Raw genomic sequence first — 20,535 nt, 5'->3', positions numbered from 1 at the left:
ACAGATGGGAATAAATTCAGCCCAAAACACTGTGCTTGCCCAGTAGACTTTAGCAGTCCTTCTTACACAGTTAATGCTGACTTGGGCAAACTATATTTCCTCCCAGATTTAGCTTAAAGTTTGAGACCTGTTTAGCTACTGGCCAAACAGTGCTGCTGGAACAGAAGAAAAAAGTTTCCATGTGCCGTTAGCAGACATTGCAGTTACATTGCCTCACCTGACTGAAGACTGAATTATAATTAAGATTACCTGGACTGGGTAGAATATTGCCTGGAGCGTAGGAAGAGTCTCTGTAAAATAGTGATCCCAGATTTCAGACAGGACATCAATGCGATCCTCACCTACAAAAACAGAGATTGGGAGCAAGAGCTTTAGTGACAGGGACGCTAAAATCAAGTGGAATTTTCCCACTACCCTCTAATTCCCCAAATAAGAGATACAAACCCACCCTTCACATTCACAGTTTCTGTCCAAAACAGGACATCACTCAGCTACGCTTCGCCTTAACTGACAGAGACACAAGGCTGTGACCATAAATTGTTCTGTCACCTACTGCAAAGAAGACAGCTCTGTGAAAAACATGAGACCAATTCCAACAAAAGAAGCCCCTCTTCAACCAGAGGCTTTAACTCCACAGCAAAGGATTGTGTAATCTCACAGCTCACAGTTAGCATGCTCAACCAGCGTGGGAGCACGGTTGCACGTTAGCAGCTGAATCTGAAAACCAGAAGGTCACAGCCAACATCAACTGTTCTGCAGCAACTGAGTCAGGGAGACCACTTACAAGACCTGAGCCCCCTCTGGCATCCCCCCACTCCCAAGCACAGACATAGCAGTCAGGACCCTGACGAGCCACAAAGCCACGGCGCTCCTCTCAAACGTGGCACTTGGGAAGGTTCCTGAATGAAATCCATTTGTGGCCACCCCTCATACAACTCCAACTCGAACAAAAAACATCCCCAAATGTGTGTATTTAAAATGAAGGCAGACTAAGTTATGCAAGTCATGCATCCCATAACAGGAATACAACTGTGGTCAAAAGCCTATTATTAACACAAAATGCTTTTACTGAACATAATTGTTTGAATAGACATTTTAAATTATGCTCATAGGCTTGACTTACAGAGCATTTGGGCCCAAAGCCTCTAAGTTTTTTAGGAGATTTTTCCCATCCCAAAGGTCAAAGGTTTGCAATGTTTTTTCAAGTTTTAGATACATTCCCCAGAAATTTCAGGTGCAAATACAGACCCAGGTTTAATAACTCAAGTTTCTGACAAAAGAATTTTCCAGGATACCTTCCACAGAGCCTCAGCTGGAGCTCACAAGCAGTTAAGAGTCAAGGAGCAGTAATGGAAGATGGCTGCTCAAGACAGCTTTGAAGGCTTAGCCTCAAAGTGACTAAAGGCCCTACATGAGGAACTGGAACACATGTAAAATTGCAACTCAAAGGGGCCTTATCACTGTGTACTGAAGTGCTTTCCCCATCTGGAGACTTCCACACAGGCTTTCACTGTGCTTGCCCGTGGGTTGTGCTGCTTAGGACATGGTCAGAGAGCAGAGAGACAGCAGGACCAAATCCTGCAGACACTTCCTTTCAAGCAGAGAGCCCACCGACGACCGCAGGAGTGTCAGGTACGACGCTGGCTTCAAAACTGGAACTGCAGGCAGACGAGCACCTACCCAACACCCCGATAACAGCTACCCATTACCAGAAACTGCCAACTGTAAGTGAAAAAGACAACAGGAAACAGCCTAACTGAATGTTTAAATTTTTCCCTCCTCTGCCTCCTCCCCAGGATTGCAATGCTTTGGTGTGTGGAGCCAGAATGAAATGTCATAGATCACTTCTTCTGAAGGGGAAGGGGGAATGGTTTGTTTCTTCAAGAAATCATAAATCCTACAGGCATTGAAAGAGATTCTGACAGACTGTATAAAGAAAAATCACATTAAAATAAGAGGCTGTGATTTGAAAAACAGACACGGTAAAACATTGCCATGCCCTTCAGCAGGAACATTATTCCGTCTCTGAGTACTGGGACAGTAGAAACTTTCCAGGAAGACAGAGCTAACTGAGAAGCGGGTACAAGAAGTTCTTGTTGCTGTGACAAGACCTGCAACAAGCCTACACATTATGAAAGAAAGGTGCCCATGAGTCATCTCCTGCAGATGCCAGCCTGCACAGGCAAAGTGGCTCCAGTGTCACTTCGAACTAGGGACAAAAAAATGAGGCATAGGAAGAGGGTTTTGCTGTCTGCCTGGGAAACTTAATCTTGCCCAAACTACTTGAGCAGCTCTCAGCTTATTACAGACTGGAACTCAATTGTCATAATGCTAAAACAGATATTGGAATAGTTTTATATGAATACAGAAAACAAAACCTATGATAAGCTGCACAGCACTCGTTTTGAAGAGCTGGCAGCAGCAGGGCAGGTACCCACGTTCGGGAAAATGCATGAGTCTGCCTTTTTTCCTCCCTTACAGGCCAGTGCCGAAGAAGCACGCACCAAGCCGGAGACTGGCAACTGCACAACTCCTTCAGGGTCCAAAACCTACAGCCTGCTGGCCGGGTGAAGTCACTTGGTGAAGAATGGTGCGGAGGAATCCAGCACCAACAATGAAGCATAATTATAATTGTCTATTGGCATTTAATGACCCAGATACAGTGGGTTGGTGATTAGCAAGGATCTTCCCTACAGGCTACAAAAATGGGTCAAATCAAACAGCAGCCTAGTTTTGAATAAAGACGTGCTCTAGACAGCTCACTCTGCTTGAGCAAACTGTTAATAAACGTGACTAACTCCCCACACATCCAACACTGAGTTGCTGCACCACGGTGGCCTTCGTCCACAGGCTCTGCGATAGCAAGCATCTGTACCCCAGTGGTTTGAACAGAACTTCACGTGTGAGCAACTTCTTTCATGAAGGATTTCATTCCCACCCAAGTGACTGTTTTTTCTTTAAATTTACACAAAGCTTGTTAGTTCAGTTCTCAAAAGCATGACACAGTAACCAAAATTGTGCTTACACTGAGCTGCAAATCACATTGAGAACTAAAAGGCAGAATGCAGCTCTTAGCAGTTTTGCAACAGGATCCATGTCCAGCCCAGAAATGCTTTGAGCCCAGGTTCAACTGCCACACAAGACCCATGTTCCTGCTCTCGTGATGAAGACGTGGCTGGTGGGAGTGTTGCAGCTACGTGGCTGTTCAAACAGCGTGCCATCCTTTAAGCCTCACAAGGGCTGCAGTGCAACCTGCCTCCTGAGAGGTTGTGTGACACCCTAAGCCAGTACCAGAAAGGGCTGTACACTTTCCAGACATGCAAATCATCTTGTCTGACCAAACCTCAAAGCACAACTCCCTTCCAAAATGGGTTTCTTACTATACTTGCCTTCACACAGCTTAACCTTCTCCTCTATAAACAGCAAGCCTTTCGCAAGGAGCTGGTTCTGCCAAGAGAGAAGAGAGAGACATGCATTTGCCTTTTCTGAGATTTAAAATAAACATGGAAGAATAAATTTTTTTCAGATGTTATCCACTTGCATGCAGTTATCTAAAGATTAGTCATATCGTAGTACTTTCTCCCAGCACCGCCACCAGACCTGGTCTCACTGTGAGTGCTGTACATTCATTCATTAATCCCATCTTGTTCAGCCAGACATGAGAACACAACAGACACAGCAGATAGTTGAAACACTTGCCAGAAATGGGAAGGAAGGACCTGTCCTGGGTCACAGAGAGGGAGTCAAGAAAATAAAATGGTTCTTAACATAAGAGTGCAGCCACATTAAGCTATACCTTAGCAATAGGATGGAGGTGATCAAAGGGCCAAATGCTACCAAAACATCCCACTCTCTTCCTTTGCACTAGCTCAGTGCTTGCCTGCACAGTAAGCCAGTTCAGCTCCCTAACCCTTACTTCTCTATTCCTACCTATTCTCTTTCTATGAGGCTTTTTTTTTTGGTATACTGAGCAGTTGGATCATCTCAGTATGCAGTCTCAAGCTGCAGAAGAAGCGGCAGGAGCTAGTCTTTCTAGATAAACTTAACTATCATGGACCAGACAGATCAAGATATCGATGTGCCTGTTTGCAGTTCAGGACATCTAAATATCTGATAAGCTTTCTGTTCCCATTTCCCCAAACATAAGAATGGTGCAAAAACAACACCTACCTTTTTGTTCTCCACTAGGAGATCAGTTATTCTGAAAAGCTTTGAGAATCCCAGAGAAAGGAGCTGCTATCACCACATGTTGTGGTTTAACCTGGCAGGCAGCTAAACACCACACAGCAATTCGCTCACTCCACCCACCCCCCAGTGGGATGGGGGAGAGAATCGGGGAAAAAAAAGTAAAATTCCCAGGTTGAGATAAAGGCAGTTCAATAGGACAGAAAAGGAAGGGGGAGGGGGAAAAAAAAACCCCAACAACAATGATAAAAGGAACATGCAAAATAAGTGATGCACAATGCAATTTGCCCACCACCCGCCGACCGATGCCCAGCCAGTTCCCAAGCAGCAGTCACCCCTCCCCTGGCTAACTCCCCCCAGTTTATATACTGAGCATGACATCATATGGTATGGAATAGCCCTTTGGCCAGTTTGGGTCAGCTGTCCTGGCTGTGCCCCCTCCCAGCTTCTGGTGCACCTCCAGCCTTCTCAGTCTGTAGAGCATGGGAAGCTGAAGTCCTTGACTAGTGTAAGCACTGCTCAGCAACAACTAAAACATCAGTGTGTTATCAACATTATTCTCATCCTAAATCCAAAACACAGCACTATACCAGCTACTAGGAAGAAAATTAACTCTATCCCAGCCAAAACCAGGACACCACATAACACGCTATTATTGTACCCTACAAGGTTCAGTCCTACCACAGAGATCATATTGATATAGAATAAAGCCTTCTGTCCCTCTAACAGGATTCAATATCAGGGTAGCGCACAATATTCAGAGACCTCTCTCTCTCTCTCTCTCATGTTCATCCTCCAGCTTTTGTTTTTAATGGGTAACCAGGTCAAAGTTGCACCTTTCAACCTCCATCAGCTGAGGAGCAAGGCACATCTTTTTTCACTCCCAATGGACAGTCATTACACCATTGCCTGGACACCACCACAGCCCCCTGATGAGCTGCCATACCACACACCTGCCCTTGCGCTGCTGCTCTGGATGACAGACCTGCCCTCTGTAACCATATACCAGGCTGGCTCGTTCATGATACACACAAGCAGGTGACCATGTAAGCCACCCCAAGCAAAGACAGCAGCATACCTCTGCATCCTCGCTACAACAAGAAGCAATACTAAACTAGGGTACTGTTGAAGCGAATAAAAAGAAGGAAATGTTGCTCTGTGACATTCTCTGCTTGTACTTGTACTTCGCTTTCCAAAACAAAAGAAAAACCTGCATCAGACATCATTGAAATGTGTAAAAAAGGAAGCACTTTTCCTTAGATAGTATCTAATCAGACTCCAGAAGTCTTTTGCAAGTAGGTTGAGGCTGAGGGACTGAAGAGACCAGCATACATCCTATCAGTAAGGAAACATCTCTGGATGCATTGTCCTGGTGGAAAATTTATATTCAAAAAGCTGTCAGGTAGGAAAATACTGAAATTAATAAAATCAGGGGCTGAATTCAAGAAACTCCTTTTGCTTTGGAATCTCACCTCATGCAAGGTGAGCTCTGAGACCCTTTGGGGCCGGGTGCCACTGCCAATACCAGAGGGAAATTTTTCCATTGGCATCTTTGTCAAGACTTCAGCAAAAACGGCCTGGAAGAAAGAACAAGCCATACAAGCTCACCAGGTGCCTCACGTGCTATGGGTAGTTGGGGGAACTTCCATGAAAAGTTTCATCTCAAGTCAAGACAAGACTGTATGGACATTGTCTTCTTCATGGTGTGAAAGAAGTGTGGTGTTATACAACAGAGCAGAAATGGGTACCCTTCCTTGGCTGTTGTCCCATCTCATGGCTACTTCATCCACATTAAAACATTAACTCATGTTTTGCTACAGTGGCTTACTTGTTTTAAATAAGCCAGATGTAAGTACTTTTGAGACACCGCTTTAAAAAAAAAAAAAAACAAAAAACCTGCATCCCCTAATGTGTATCCAGAGTTCAGTCATGACATAAGGAGGAATGGCCATCCAATTCACCAGTGGTAAGCTCTGTTAGCAGCAATAACAGTTAAATATTGTATAGTGCATACAAGGGAAAAATAATTAATGGTCAAGCTTGTAATTAAGGTAATTTGGCCCTGCTAGCAGGTGGCTTTTTCTCAGAATTCAAACCCAAAAATATTTAGTATGGTCTTATTCCCAAAATAATGTAGAATTCAGGCTCCTTTTAAATTAGTTACAGAACAAAACCAGAGCATTTTAGGAGCAACACATGGGATGAAACTGTATTATTTGAACCGCCCATCCAAGTCACAAAACTTTGACCTTTACTAGCTTTAGCAGAGTGCAAAAACAATCCTATCCACGCAGTACAGTCAAGCTATAAACAAATTTCAATACTCTATGATTAACCAATCCTAGCAATTTCAGCACAGGAATCAGGGCTCACTTGAACAGTCCTGTTTGTCAGAAGAACATGCTAAAATTGCTATTCTGCACACAGGTGACCCAAAACACTTTTGCATGTGACCTTCTGAACCCACTCACAAACAGTGTACAAATGACTCTCATTAACTGCAGTTGAAAAACTGTGGATGCCAACAGGTAAAAAGCAGAGCTCTCTGGCAATACTGCAGACAGCAAAGCAGCTGCTTCTAGGCCTCACATAGTGCATGGCTGTCAGTTTAGGAGGGTATGCTTTGGTCTTTGCTGACTTCTTCCACGACACTGGTGCCCACCTGGGTTAGCAGGAGTGGAGGGACCTCCAGCAGGACACGCACCACCGAGGGCCTGGCGGCTCAAGCCACGTCCGTGACCTGTGGTATCTCCCCCTGCTTGCAACAGCTTACTCAGTTTTAGCCAAAAAGCCATACATTTATTCTGAAAAAAAGTCCACTTTCTGCAGTTTTTTGGACTCTGGAATCCCCCCCAATAAAACAATTTAATTTTTTTTCCTGCAGAAGCCTATTTTCTGATTTATTCATCCTCACCAACGTGACAAAGGGCTGCCAAAGGAACCTGCAGGGAGCAAAGGGAACTTGTCAGTGAGAAATTTTTAATGGCTGGGGGGCTTTGTCTAGGGCTCACCCCTCAGTTAGCATGAGTGTTAGGGTTGAGAGAAAGAGAAAGCCAGAGCTCCCAGCAGAACGCAGGAGGAACAGGGCTGCCAAAGGGTGGGTAAGCTGCAAAGAGAACGTGCCTGGGAGTCACTTTTCACCTGGGCAATGACAACAGCAATTAGCAAGTTGGACAAATATGTTCACATGACAAAAAAAATTGCAACGTTTCCAAACGTTATCAACTAATGGAAGGTGAGTATTTTGCAAAGATTCTATAGCAGAAATATAGGCTTTGGAGGGAAATAATAAGTTGTTGGGATCTCCATTCAAATTTTAGATTTGTTCAGCAGAAATAAATGACTACATATGTCAGACTCTGGACAACAACAAAAGAAAGACTTTCCAGGAAAAAACAAACTGTGAAAAAGGAGGGAGGAAGAAATCTGGAATGGAAAAGATTATGAGGGGGAAAAAAAGTGAAACCCACTTACACTGTAAATATTTTTCTGCCTGAACAATAAGATAATGTTTGGAGTGATATTGCACTTTAATCCTTCCAAATGCTTTCAGTTTATTAATAAAGTACTTCAATTCTTTATTTTTCAACCTATAGCTCAAGGTAATTACCTCTCATATAGGGAAAATTTACAGCTGGTCTTTAATACAGTGTCATTTTAAACTACTATATAATAAAAAAATATACACACACATATATATATGAGGGTGTCACGCTTATTTTCTTGTGTTTCTCTCAAGAAATGAATTCGTTCTCTATCTGCACTAGAACATTAGGTTTCAATTTACATATGCTTCCTGAGCACTGTGGATACAATTTTCCAGCTACTTTGCTTATAAGTTAGTATTATTGATGCTTTCTACTTTCAGAGATTTTTTTCTTTGTTTTACAGCTATGTCAGCAAACAAAATACGCATTTGTACACCTTTATGGGCAGCGCAGTTTATCTATTAAAACTGGATATATTAATCATTGCCCTGTAGTAAAGAATTTATAATGCTCATATGAATGTATTATCAGTAATTCCGTGTGCTAAATAGATTGCATCATCTCATTCTTAAGGTTTCTAAAAAAAAAAAGTTAGCCCTATATAGTTACTGCAGATGTTTCAATTATCCTCTCAAATTTTCACTTTTCCTGTGGAAGAGAGAGACTTAAAAAAAAAAAAAACCACCACACTTCATTTCCCTTCTCCCCATCTTAAAAATATCTGGCAATTTTACTTATCTGTATTTTCTGCTAAAGTCACAGGCTTAGAAATGGATTCAATCTGAACATTACCCCTTCAGGTCAAGCCAGACAGGTAAATTTTCATTAAGAAACCCTACAGGGTTTGCTGACAAAACAATACAATCTAATAAATGCAGCCTCAGCGGAGGTCTGTATCACACCTTGTCTAGCTTACAAGTCTCATTTTACTGCTTTATCCCTGGTTGCCAGAGGCAACACAGAGGCACAGAGCTAAGAGGAAAAATACATCTTTTATTTGCAAGCAATACCAGATAAAGACACACCAAGTGAGCTTGAAGGGTGCATTTATTTGAAAAAGTTTAGCTGCCACCTTCCATCTCTTTGTAATTACAGCTGAACTGGGCGTTTGGAGAGGCAATTATTCCCTCCCCTCCCCAAATCAGCTTTCCCCCAATCCCCAGGGTGGAGTCCTCACCCTGCTGTTGGGACACCATGGGCTGCTATACGTTCATTGCAGGTGCTGCAAACCTGCCCTTACTCTCGCTACGATGAAGCATGCACTGCAGAGAAACAAAGCCCCGAGTTAACCCCCCACATATACATGCAGTTGAGAAATTTGGAGAGAGATGTTTTGCAGCAGATAGAAGTGAGCTTGTGAAATCTCACAGGTTGAAACTCCCCTACTTTTCTCAGTGCAGAAAACCACAATAGCTGTTTCAGGTATACCACCAAGAAGTGCAGCTAAGAGAAAGCCTTTAAGTAAGTTTTCAAATGCCCTGAGTTTTGGAAGACAGGATTCAAAGCTCCAGAAAAATCACTTCTCATTTTTCCCTCAGCAAAGACGCTCCCACAATGTGCACGTGCTCATTACTCTTGCAAAGTAAGCTGCGCTGAAATCATTGGGAATAAAAAAAAAAAAACTGAAGGCAGTCACACGCCATGCTGTAAAACATAGACACTTTCCAGGTAATTCCTTCTTTTTCCCAGCAGAGATATCTTCCCCTTCCTCTCCGCTGTTAGAGAAATTGAGGTGAGTTTCTCCATCCATACCCAGAGGAGCAATTCCAGTTCCTTCAGCACAATGACTGAAGGTGGAAGCTGTCCCAGGCACAACAGCTGGGGCTCCTCTCTCAAACCAGCAGTGCCAGAAGTGATGGGCACTTTCTCCCTCCCTCCACCGTGTCAGGAGCTGGTCATCCCCAACAGGGGCCATGGAGGCCCTTCCTGTGTGGGCTCCCGCTACGTTCCGGGCAAATGGTACCCATCTGACTTTGCCAGAGGCAAATTAGATGTTGCCTGTCGGGAGCACTCTGCCAGCAGCCTGGTCACGGTGACAGCCTCCGGGCAAAACGAACAGGAAGGATTTCGGGGTGATAGCCCTGCTACTAGCATGGCTTGCTCTGCTGTGGGCAGTACACACAAGCAGAAGGGTGGCAAAAAGCAGCTAAGTAGTTCTGGCAGCAGCTCCACAGAAAACCTCAGGGAGGCTCAAGCCATCACAGGCAATTTCACATCTCGGCTGAAAGCCATGTCTCTGCAGTGTAGCAAGGCACAAAGGAATTCTCCTGCTAATCAAAAAATATTACTATTTCCCAATAAGTCACTACTCTTGGAGGGAAAAAAGTTCACATGAACACCGATTTAATTATGGACGAATTTTGTTTTCCTTTCATGTCTCCAAGCTGAATATGGCCAGTATGCCTTTGAAAAGCCACATTAAAATTAACAAACTAATACTAGTTCATCAAACAGAAACATAAGCTTGGAACAGGATTAAACTGATCCAGAGCAAACTTAAAATAATTGACCCCATTTTGCTCGGTGAAAAAATCAGTTTTTCTTCTACACATTACAGCATTTCTTAAATGCAGTCCCCTCTTCTAGCCAACTGAGGCTGTGTGTTCTAGTGTTAAACCACAGTTTTACAAGCTCTACAAGCACATAGCCACTCTTTCTTGGATCATCTGATGTTAATTTGAGAAAAAAAGCATCACCCAAACTTACTTGGCAAGTATTTTCTACAAAGTTATTGCCAGTTGCACACGAGCACCTACCTACTTCTTGGCAGTGTTTTGCAAAATGCAAATCTGTGTAAGCTGCAGCATGTCATACCTGGAGCATCCCCCCCCCCGTCCTTTTTTTTTCTCTAGAAAGAGGGGAAATAGTGACAGAAGCAGAGAGATCATTTTAATCCTACATAGAGAACAAATTGCAAGATAAATATGAAATAACATCCTAAAATGACTCTTCTAGAGACAACTTTGTTCAAAACAGATAAAAAAGAAAGACCGATTAAGGAGACAAAGTGAGGCAGGGAGAGTAAGAAGGAGAGCAGACCAGGCAGACCGAGTAGGCAGCACTGCTATGATCTAGACCACAGCGCACCAGCGAGGCAGCAGCTATGGGAAAATCCCACGGCCAGGCCCCCCAGCTCTGCACTGGTGAGTCACTGCTCCAGGCAGGAGCCCTGTTTAGTCAGGGCATGGCACGCCATCCCACGCGACGCTTTGAGCGGTAGCAACCAGGCACCATTTCAAGTGAATCACGCACATCTACAGAGCCGATGTGTGCAAGGCCTGAAAGCAGGTGTCCCTGCTGCTGCTGCCACCCAGGACTAGGTCCTCTGCTTGGCTTGCAGTAATGGGGCTGAGCTGCGGGGTGACCCCGTCCGTGACAACAAAGCTGGGCAGTTGCTATGGAGTCTCTGGAGCTGCTCCATGAAAGCTCAGTCCTAGAAAGTCCCAGACGAAGCAGAAATAATTAGCAGACCTGCATGAACAGAGGTTCCTAGCCAGCAAGGAAAGAAATACAATAATAAAGACCAGCTTGACCCAAAAGAGTACTGCAGACATAGGGCTGAGCTCTGCAAATCACACAAGTGTGAATTCTCTCCCCTTGTGCAGCGGCTGAGCCGCTGCAGCCCCTGGCAGCAGGCATGAGACAGCATTTGGCCAGAGAAGAGCTAGTGCTGCCTTTATCCAGCAATAACCATCACTCCAATAACCTACACAACTATTTCCTTGCCTTGCTGCAAAACAGGTAGAAGTAGAAACCTGGCACCAAGGAAAGAAATGTCACACACACCAGGTTTTTCTCTTTGACTAAGCAGGAGAGAGGGACACGCGGCATTTTCAGCTGTTAGCATGGCTTTACAAAGCAGCCTTTCAAAGGAGAGCAAGCATCACGAGAGATGCTGGATAGGCTGGAGTCCCAGAAAGACATGCAGCAGGGACTTAAGCAAAAGCTTTATGGTGCTACAGCAGAGGGAGGAATGCATGTTTCCCCCTACCACTGCAGCCGCCTTGCACAGCTGGCTAACCTACAGCAAGAGGGACTCTGACCACAGAAGGTTCACTAGTCCCACTTCTGACTGCTCTAAAGGGAGAGGACAAAACCAATTTTGGCTTGGATCCAGGCTTGCTTTGTCACTGGTGCTGCTTACTTTTGCAGCTATCCATTATCACCTTGCTATTTTGACTTCACTTGACACCCCAGCAACACGGGTGCTTGCACACTGCGGTTTCTATGGTTTTGCATACAAACAGAAAGCTGGGCCTAATTCTGAGTCAGGACTTGTTGTCTCCCACAGCTCTCTACTGCAGCAGGCTGGAAATTATGTAACAGCTTCGCTTCTGGTTTTACAACATCAAAGTTCTCATTGGATTAAATGAGGAAATACAGTCCACTTGCCATCCCTCATCTACCAGCTTGGCCAGTGCAGGCAGTGGACGTCAGGCTGGAGAGGCATCAACTCTGGGCATCTGACTTTCTGCTTTGCAGCCCGTGGGTGCCAGGAAAGGTTACAGTGTCTGGGAAGGGATCGGGTCTCTCTGTCTTGGGAGGAGACAGTTTGGAGTTAATATGCATAAACCAGGCAGTTCTGCTAAAGTGGTTAGCTGTGAAATAGCTAGCATTTCCATTTTCCCCCGTGAGTTTCAAGATTAACAAGCCCGCAGAGAGTGAAAAGAAACAGTTCATCCTTTCCAAAGGTTTTGTTTCAGGCTGTTTGCAGAATCAGGAAGATAATGCATCAATTTATCAATTGTTTTGCGCAATAAATTTGCAAACACTCACTAGTTTTATATTTCAAAAATTTTCTCCACAACCACGAGGGCCAGACAGCATGAAAATGAAGGGAGCTTATCTGAAAAATCTTACAGCTGTCCCAGAGAAGTCCCAATCGCCAATACACCCTGTTCCTCCAAATCCCAGCCTCTTACTTTCCATGGTCATAGGATTCCTCCTTCTTGCAGTTCAGCTGACCACCAGAGAATTAACCCAGCAGTGAGAGCAGATGGTGCCCTGCTGGGTTACTGAGCAGAGGGGTGGGTACAAAGTGCCCCTTTTCAGCAGCAGGAAACTATTGGAGCAGTTCATGGGCAAAGTCAGCACTGGAAAACCTGGAGCATGAAGCACTGCTTTAAGGCAGATCTGCAGCAAATATTACAAGTCCCAACTATCTGGCATTTACACTCAGACTTCAATCCAAGGAGATGATTTGTATATATAATAGGGTTGCTAGAAGAGCAGAGTTATAAACACAAATCTCTTTCAGAATGAAACATCTGAGTTCCCACTGAAACCCTTACAGGAATTACATTTCTCTTTCAAATACAAAACAGACTCAGTAATTCTGGTATGATCATGGTTTGGTAGCAGAGAAAGACTGCCTAAACCCCAACTGTTTCCTAAACATTCCTTTAGCAACCTCAGGAGCTAGAAAATGGTAATTTGCATGAGTGTTGGTGAAAAGGACTTGTGAGTAATCAAGTCAAGTTGATCACAAAGGTAGATTTCTCTCACTATAAAAGCACTGCTCCATTTTAGTCTTAAATATTCAGTGGTTAGAAAAATTGTGCGTGTGTGTGTGTATAAAATATACATAATATAAGAGCCAGAACTCTTAAAACAATGGAAAATGTGATTTTAAAAATAATCTTAGTGGCTCCTGTTACAAGTGCTGTGGCATAAGAAATGGAAAACATTTAAGTCAATTTATCACATCTAAATATTACATTACATGATCCAGTTAGTTGCTCTAATTGCTGCTAGGATACTTAAAACTGCCTGGTTACACATGAGAGCAGATCCTTCAGGGTCCATTTCAGTCTAAGAGAACAGTAAACTTGGTTCTCGAGATAGGTTTTCAGTGGGCTTTAACAGATGGAGGAGCACTTCCACTCCACTCCCCATCCTGGTGACCCACTCCCATCACCTCTGCCATGTCAGAAGTGATGAGCGCAACAAATCAAAGGAAGTAGCTGAAAACTTTATTTTTTCTTTCAAGGTTATTTTTCAGCCAAATCAGCAGCCTGATTCAACTCTGCTCATTTTGGTGGCAGCAGTATTGCTGTAAATCAGCTGGCATCAGCAGTGAAACTGAACGCACAGACAAATGAAATAATGTTGTCAGCCCTTGTTTGGCACATGAATAGTCTTTTCCCACTCCATGGCCCGAGGATTTTTGAGTAAAGACATTCAGGAGGGAGTGGTAACTTTTATCACTGCCATGCGCTGTCAGTCTAGAACCAGAAATAAGTCTGCATCTTAGCTCACAGCAGGGAAAAAAGCTCATTTCCTACAATAACCTTTATCTCACAGTTTGTCTCATGGCTTGCCAGCACCAAGAGTTTTACTTCGGGCTAAGTCTGATGGATGCCAAGTTACTCCTTTTAACATTGAGCAAAAAAAATCCCAGAAATCAAATTTGAGTCCCAGCAGCTTCAGTAGGAGAACAGCAGCTGCAGGTGAACTAGTACATATACGCTGAGATATTTTCACAAGTGCGAACAGACAGACTGACAGAAAAACAAACTCAGAGGTGAGCGCAGCCAAGCCCTTGCACTGCACGCTCTCCAAGGCAAAGGCCACCACTCTCTCAACAGTAGTGCAGAGCTAAGTACCTATATTGTGATTGTGGCCTGTGGCTGAAGTCGTACAGCCCTGCCATTAGGGTGAAAGAGGACAGTTTTTCCTCCTGCTTTTGCAGAAAACAATGCTGGTGATCAGATCCTTCTCCCAAGACAAGCCCTCGGCTTACTAAGAGGGATGCAACACAGATATCCAGCCTCCAGCAGTGAGCAGGCTGTAGTCTAAGCAGTCTCTTCAGTCATCAGCTCTACTACTAAGAGATCTAAGGGGACTCAGCTAATGCCACTAACCCCGGCATGACTGTGACAGGCTTGAGGTTTACAGTCTAGAGGAAGAGAACAACACATCCAAACCCCAGCGCTGGGAGCCATCCAGTCCCCAGCAGTTGTCAGCCCCTCTTGCGCAGTGACACGATGCAGCTGTGTCTTACTCAGCACTGGAACCCACCCAGGCCTCTTTCCATACACTCTGAATTTTCAAAACCAGATAACAGTCATACGTCAGCACCTCACATCCCTCGGGACCGTGCTCAGCTCCATGCTCTGTTCAGGCTTAGGGGTGCATGAAGTTGCTTCTGGACATTTTCTGCTTATTCCAGCCTTGCACACCATGCCTAACACTTTAGTACCTGGGTACCTGACCAAGACCCTTCAAATTTCAATTTGCCACATATATTTAGTTGCAAACTTTCATTTGCTTGTTTTTAAATTAGCAGGAGCAGTAGCAGATTTCCACTTAAGCCAGGCACTTTGCACTACAGGCTCACAGCCTTTCCGCCAGGCTGCCACCAGACCCCACTCACAGTCTAGGAAACATCCCACCATTCAGCGCCAGCAGCTGCCTCTTTCCAGTAAACGACTTGTGCAGATACGGTCTAAAGAAGTGAAACATAACTACTCCTGGGGCAGGAGTTTGCTTCTCACCTGACAGCACAGCGTGGGGGATTTTTTTAAGTCATGTAATCTAATACTGATAGGAAACACCACTAGTCTTCTTTTTCCCCTTTCTAAGCTGTTAGCACAGCATGCAGTAGCGTCAGCCACTTCAGAAAGTACTGAAATTTTCTCTCTCTCTCTCTCTTACTCAAAGGGAAGAAAACCCTCTTGTTTTCAGCAGCCTCCTTCTTTTTTTAATCAACACTACACAGAACAACTTACAACACTGAAAGCCATCAGTGCTCTCTCAAAATCATCCAACACACTTTCATGTGGTTACATTTGAACCTCTGTCTATCTGGACAGTATCAGTAAAAGGCAATAACACTTATTCACATTTGTGATTGATCAGGTTTTCCCTCATCCTTCATCTTTCGCTTTTTCACAGGTTGCATTTATACTTGTGGGACTAAAAGGCAAACAGGACCTAGGATGATTTCCTGCTGATAGGTACTTCCTTCTCTGCCCCCCGCCCAAAACAGACAGCCGTTATCTTTTCTCTTCCCCTTTGCTAGCCCCTGTTGCAGAAAACCTACTTCTGAATTCTCTATACTAGAGAAGTAGGGTGAAAAAAAACTATGAAAAGGTATCCCATCTTCTTTTAGAAGTTCAGGTGAATTCCTTCTTGACCTTGGCAGACTACTAGCCTTTCTTAAGCACAAAGGAAGATTATCCTTAATTTAGCACATACACCCATAAATATGATTACTCCCAAGGCTATATGGCCCACATCAAAAAAGTCCAGTACCTCCATCATCTTCTGTAGCAAAACAAAAATGAAACTTGTAGGCTACGTGTATGTAAAAAGGGGTCCTAATTTTTTTATAGGCTAAAAAGCTGAAAAGAGCAAACCTCAAAAGAAAGCAAGCAAATCATGTAATACCTGAAAGTAATCTGTGATGAAGGATCCAAGTTCACTCTTCAGCAGCCGTCTGTAGACAGAAGGAATGCAGCCATGAAGTAACAGCCATTGATGGTCATTTCTTACAGGTATATCCGCACCTTACTACCAGTCATACCAAAGTTACATGAGTATATGCGAATGTGTCATTTTGGCCACAGTTAGATTTCTTTTACATTTAGGTATATATTTTACAAATGCCCACAAAGGCTATTCTCAAATTATGAAGGAATGAAACAGTTTCCCTGAAGTCTTCTATTTATAAGCTATACACCTAGAACAAGCAAAAAAACCCACTTACCCCCCTGAATGCACAGAAAGTTGGGGAGACAATTTAAAGTTACTTAGTTTGAAATTCATAATTTTTTCTGCTTTTTGTTTAAACAAAGACACCTTTCATTTCACTGAAAATAGCATATCTCCCTAATGCTGTACTTCCTTTTCTCTTGGAAGTAGAAGGTGGGAGGATAAGGAGACGAGCAATGAAGTAAACACACAAGCAGAAGCTGTGGCTTCCCCGTGACTACCGCATTTAAAAAAAAAAAAAAGGCATATTTTTCAGGAAAGTAATTCTAGAAATTTAACAAGAGGTGTTTTAAATACATGCAGGCAGAAGCCACTCTAAACTAGTATTTCTGATAAAAACTCTTGGATTTTAAATCAGGCTGTGATAAAAGTTTTAAATTCTAATACATATTTATATTTCAAAACTCTGATATAAAAATCAGGATTAAAAAAAAACAACTCACAAAGTTACGAGCATTTGCACTTTCAGCTTTCAGTGACTGTGAGCATAAATTCTGTAGCTGTAATTTCTGCCTAAAATTTAAAAGGTGCCCAGCAATTTCCACTGCAAAACATTGCAGGTTTTTGCTGTTATAAGAGTTTTGCTTTTCACCAACGTGAAGTAAAATCAAGAGTGCTCAAAAATGGCATTTGAATCAGGGACCATTCAGTTCTCAGCCTGGGTTCTTACTAACAAACTACATCACTTTTTCCTAATCTTTGCTGAAAGTCAATTTTGACAGCAACCTTCCTCCCTAACCATTTTGTAACACTTCTACATTTATTTGCATGCCAACATGCCTTTACTCTTTCTCTCTCAGAGCAGTTATATTCACCCCACCCATCTCAAAGCACATTTCTATTTCTATGAGATGGATAAACCAGGTAAGTCTTTGGGGGCCCATTTGCCAGAAGCTCTTCCACCAGCTTCGGCAGAATCCAGGGGGCTCTCCACCAGCTGATTGACAAGCGCACAGCAGGACTTCATCTCGCGCAGGCAGACCAGCAACCGGAGGCTTGCACCCTAGAGACAACCCAAGGGAGGGGTCTCCTCCTAATCATGGCCACATCACCTCCTGCTTCTTGAAATCCCATCTCCCGATGTCATTTCTTACATTTCCTCTTGTGACAACTTTCAGAGCAGTAAAAAAAAAAAAAAAAGTATCCAGTGAGATGATATCAAATCACAGCAAGATAAAAACTTGGTGGCAGCAATCCAGAGCAAAATGTTACCACCTGCTCATCTCCTGGTCCTGTCATTATTGTCCTACTTTAAAACTCTCCTGCGTTTCCCACTGTCAAATAACTAAGCACTGTGCAGAATCTGCGAGTCTCTTAAAGCACTGCATTTGCTAACTTCCACCAAGGAGCTGAATGGAGAACTACAAAAAAGGAAAATGCACCAGCTCGACCTAATGGCACACAAGATTCGGCCATCTGACAGGTCTGGCTTTTTGCCCAGCGCCAAGCTAGAGATTCACCTTGCGCACACAGAGCTAACATTGTGTTGGGAGCTACATCAAGAGTCACAGGTGCCAGGCTGAAGGTGTGCATGCAAACGTACAGATGCATGTCCTTTGCTCCTTAGACAGCTACTTGAATGTTAAAGTGGCCTATTTAGAGAATGACATTTGGAGATGTAACCAATGCTCAGGGCACCTGCAGGAACATTAATCATGTATTTCAAGGTGAGTGCTTCCAAGTGCTGCCTAAGAGTGCCTGTCCGTGGAAGAGGGCATTTCCCCTCCCACCATCAGCACTGCTTACAAAGCATACACAGTTCACAAAGAATTTCCTGTTCTTCAATGGATCCTTCCTGTGGATCTCGACAGTCTAGATCCACTTCAGTAACCAACATGAAGAGAGCATGGTCCAGCCACTGGGGCCAAGCCCAGGCAACACGGCTATTGTGCCCAGCGTACTGTCTCCCCACAAGGGTGGGAAGGAGCGCCTGCTTGCACTGGGGAGGGAAAGCAGGCTGCAGCCACCACAGCAGGCAACAGCCTGGCAGACGAGTCACAAAACCCAAAGCCGGTCCCCAAGTCTGCCAATAGTCTGTGGGTTAGGGTATTTCCAAAGTCTTATGACATTTGTTTTTCTTTTCACCTACAGAAATACTCATCCCATGGAGAATTAAGACTGCTCCAAGTACTTAAACCTAACTTGAGGACTTCTGACCTGAGCACACTAAAATACCATTAAAGCATGAGACACTGCCCTCACTCAGCTCTCAAAAGGAATTATATTAAACTTTCACCTTTGGGACCAGACCAAGTAGGACAGAGTCTCATGCCTTGCAAGCTGCATTTATTTTTAAAGTAGGGAAAGGGGTAGTTTAGACTGCTGCTTAGTACATGCTTAGCCCAAATTGCCATTTGAATCTTGGTGCTCAGGAAAAATGCAATAGGGATGGAGGGACATATAAAAGGAGAAGCAGAGACCTATATGACAGCATTCATGATGAATTAATATGGATGTAGTGGGAAAGAGAGAGGGAGGAGGAACTACATCCATGAGCTCTGACAATACACCCCTTAGCAGCACTTGGAACCAAGGCAAGAATGAATTGTTCTTTATCTACTCTGCAGTCCTATCTATTGCTAACCAAACTTCCCAAATAATCAGGATGAAAGCACAGATAATCATGAAACCTGCTTAAAAAAAAATAATACTTTTAATCATCACTAGCATCAGTGTTAGAAAATGTTTGTTAAGCTTTTAGGTTTTTTATCTTTAGGGTTCATATTTTCAGGTCTTGCTCTGCAATTATCATGTAAAGATTAAGCTTTTAAATGAAATGCTGTATTTTGCTTTCATTTTAAACACTCCACAGTTCTGAGAAGCTTGGGTTTAGAAAAGAGATGTTGTTACCATCACAAATGCCCTGACAAAAATGTGTAAAAAACAGCCAGAAGAGGCAAACTCCCTAGGAGGGGACGAAATCCTTATAATCCAAGTCAATACACATCCCGTCATTGTCAAAGCTACACATCCACACAAGTCAGAGAAATATTATCCAGGTGCCCCATGCCATTCACTCCACCCAATAGCAAAAAAGAAGTAAGTTAGCCTGAAACCCCAAAGCTGTGCTTAAGTTTGCTTCGATCCCTGCTCCTTCCACCAATATCCTCTAACTGTGGTTCTGTAGGGGAACAAAAACAAGAACATCAAACAGGCAGCAACAAAAATCCCTTTTCATGCATTTCAGCAACCTACCTGATATTTTCATTGAGGGTGTAAAGTTCATTGTTCTGCAAGCCTCCCCCTTTGAACACATTTATCACTGCTGTTTGAACACTGCCAAAAAAGAAATGAGACAGTACAACATCCATAAATAACAGCCACCAGTATGATTTAACACAGAGCGCAATGTGAGCTAGCCGCCAAAAGCTGAGTGGTTATAATGGGGTGGAGAGATTAATTGCACTTAAATACTTCTACTCTTTCTTCCCTGGAAATCATCACTCTTATTTACCTACATCTCTCATGGGAGACAGAGCAGAACCAATCTCAAGTTGTGCCTAGAGTAAGCAAGGGAAAGTTGTTACAGGGACACTGTTCACAAAGAGCACATTCACACCAGATATATCTTTAACGCGACTGTTTAGGGGATCTCTGCTGTGTGCTGCAGGCTAGTTGCTATGAGGAGACATAGATTTTTGGCAATATCTGCCAAACACATCACATTGCATTATCCAGTGATGCTAGCAGGAACCACCCAATCTGCAGCATCTGGCAGGACCCTGGCTGTGCTAGAAGACGTTCTGCAGCCAGCATCATCTCAGTCAGACCCAACTTTAAGCCCTGTTAATGCTTGTAAGATGCTGTTGGAGGATCTTCTAACTCATACTTCTCTCACCAGCACAGAGGAAGTCATAAAGTGACAGCATATAATATGGTTTAGCAGGTCTAAAGGCTTGCCATGGCTAACAAGAGGAGGTGTCATTCCCTTAACGGGCATTCCCTTCTGGGTGCTGGTTGACAGCCGGCTGAACATGAGCCGGCAGTGTGCCCAGGCGGCCAAGAAGGCCAATGGCATCCTGGCCTGTATCAGAAATAGTGTGGCCAGCAGGAGTAGGGAAACCATCGTGCCCCTGTACTCGGCACTGGTGAGGCCGCACCTCGAATACTGTGTTCAGTTTTGGGCCCCTCACTACAAGAAGGACGT

The 20,535-nt window shown here is 43.8% G+C and overlaps 1 protein-coding gene across 2 annotated transcripts in view; it reads right to left on the bottom strand.

Moving 5' to 3' along the window:
• PRR5L (proline rich 5 like) overlaps window positions 1–20,535 on the bottom strand; it is a 48,548-nt gene that overhangs the window by 14,448 nt on the left and 13,565 nt on the right. For both annotated transcript variants that reach the window (XM_076344375.1, XM_076344376.1), the window contains 4 exons: window positions 19,584–19,664; window positions 16,065–16,113; window positions 3,390–3,447; window positions 250–341 (listed from right to left, as the gene is read on the bottom strand). In XM_076344375.1, the coding sequence (XP_076200490.1) occupies window positions 250–341; window positions 3,390–3,447; window positions 16,065–16,113; window positions 19,584–19,664 (280 nt within the window). The remainder of the gene's footprint in view (window positions 1–249; window positions 342–3,389; window positions 3,448–16,064; window positions 16,114–19,583; window positions 19,665–20,535) is intronic.

The sequence above is a fragment of the Aptenodytes patagonicus genome, chromosome 7 (genome assembly GCF_965638725.1).
Source record: "Aptenodytes patagonicus chromosome 7, bAptPat1.pri.cur, whole genome shotgun sequence".
NCBI classification, from domain to species: Eukaryota; Metazoa; Chordata; class Aves; order Sphenisciformes; family Spheniscidae; genus Aptenodytes; species Aptenodytes patagonicus.
The sequence above is the reverse complement of the archived record's forward strand: the minus strand, read 5'-3'. Positions and strand labels throughout refer to the sequence as shown.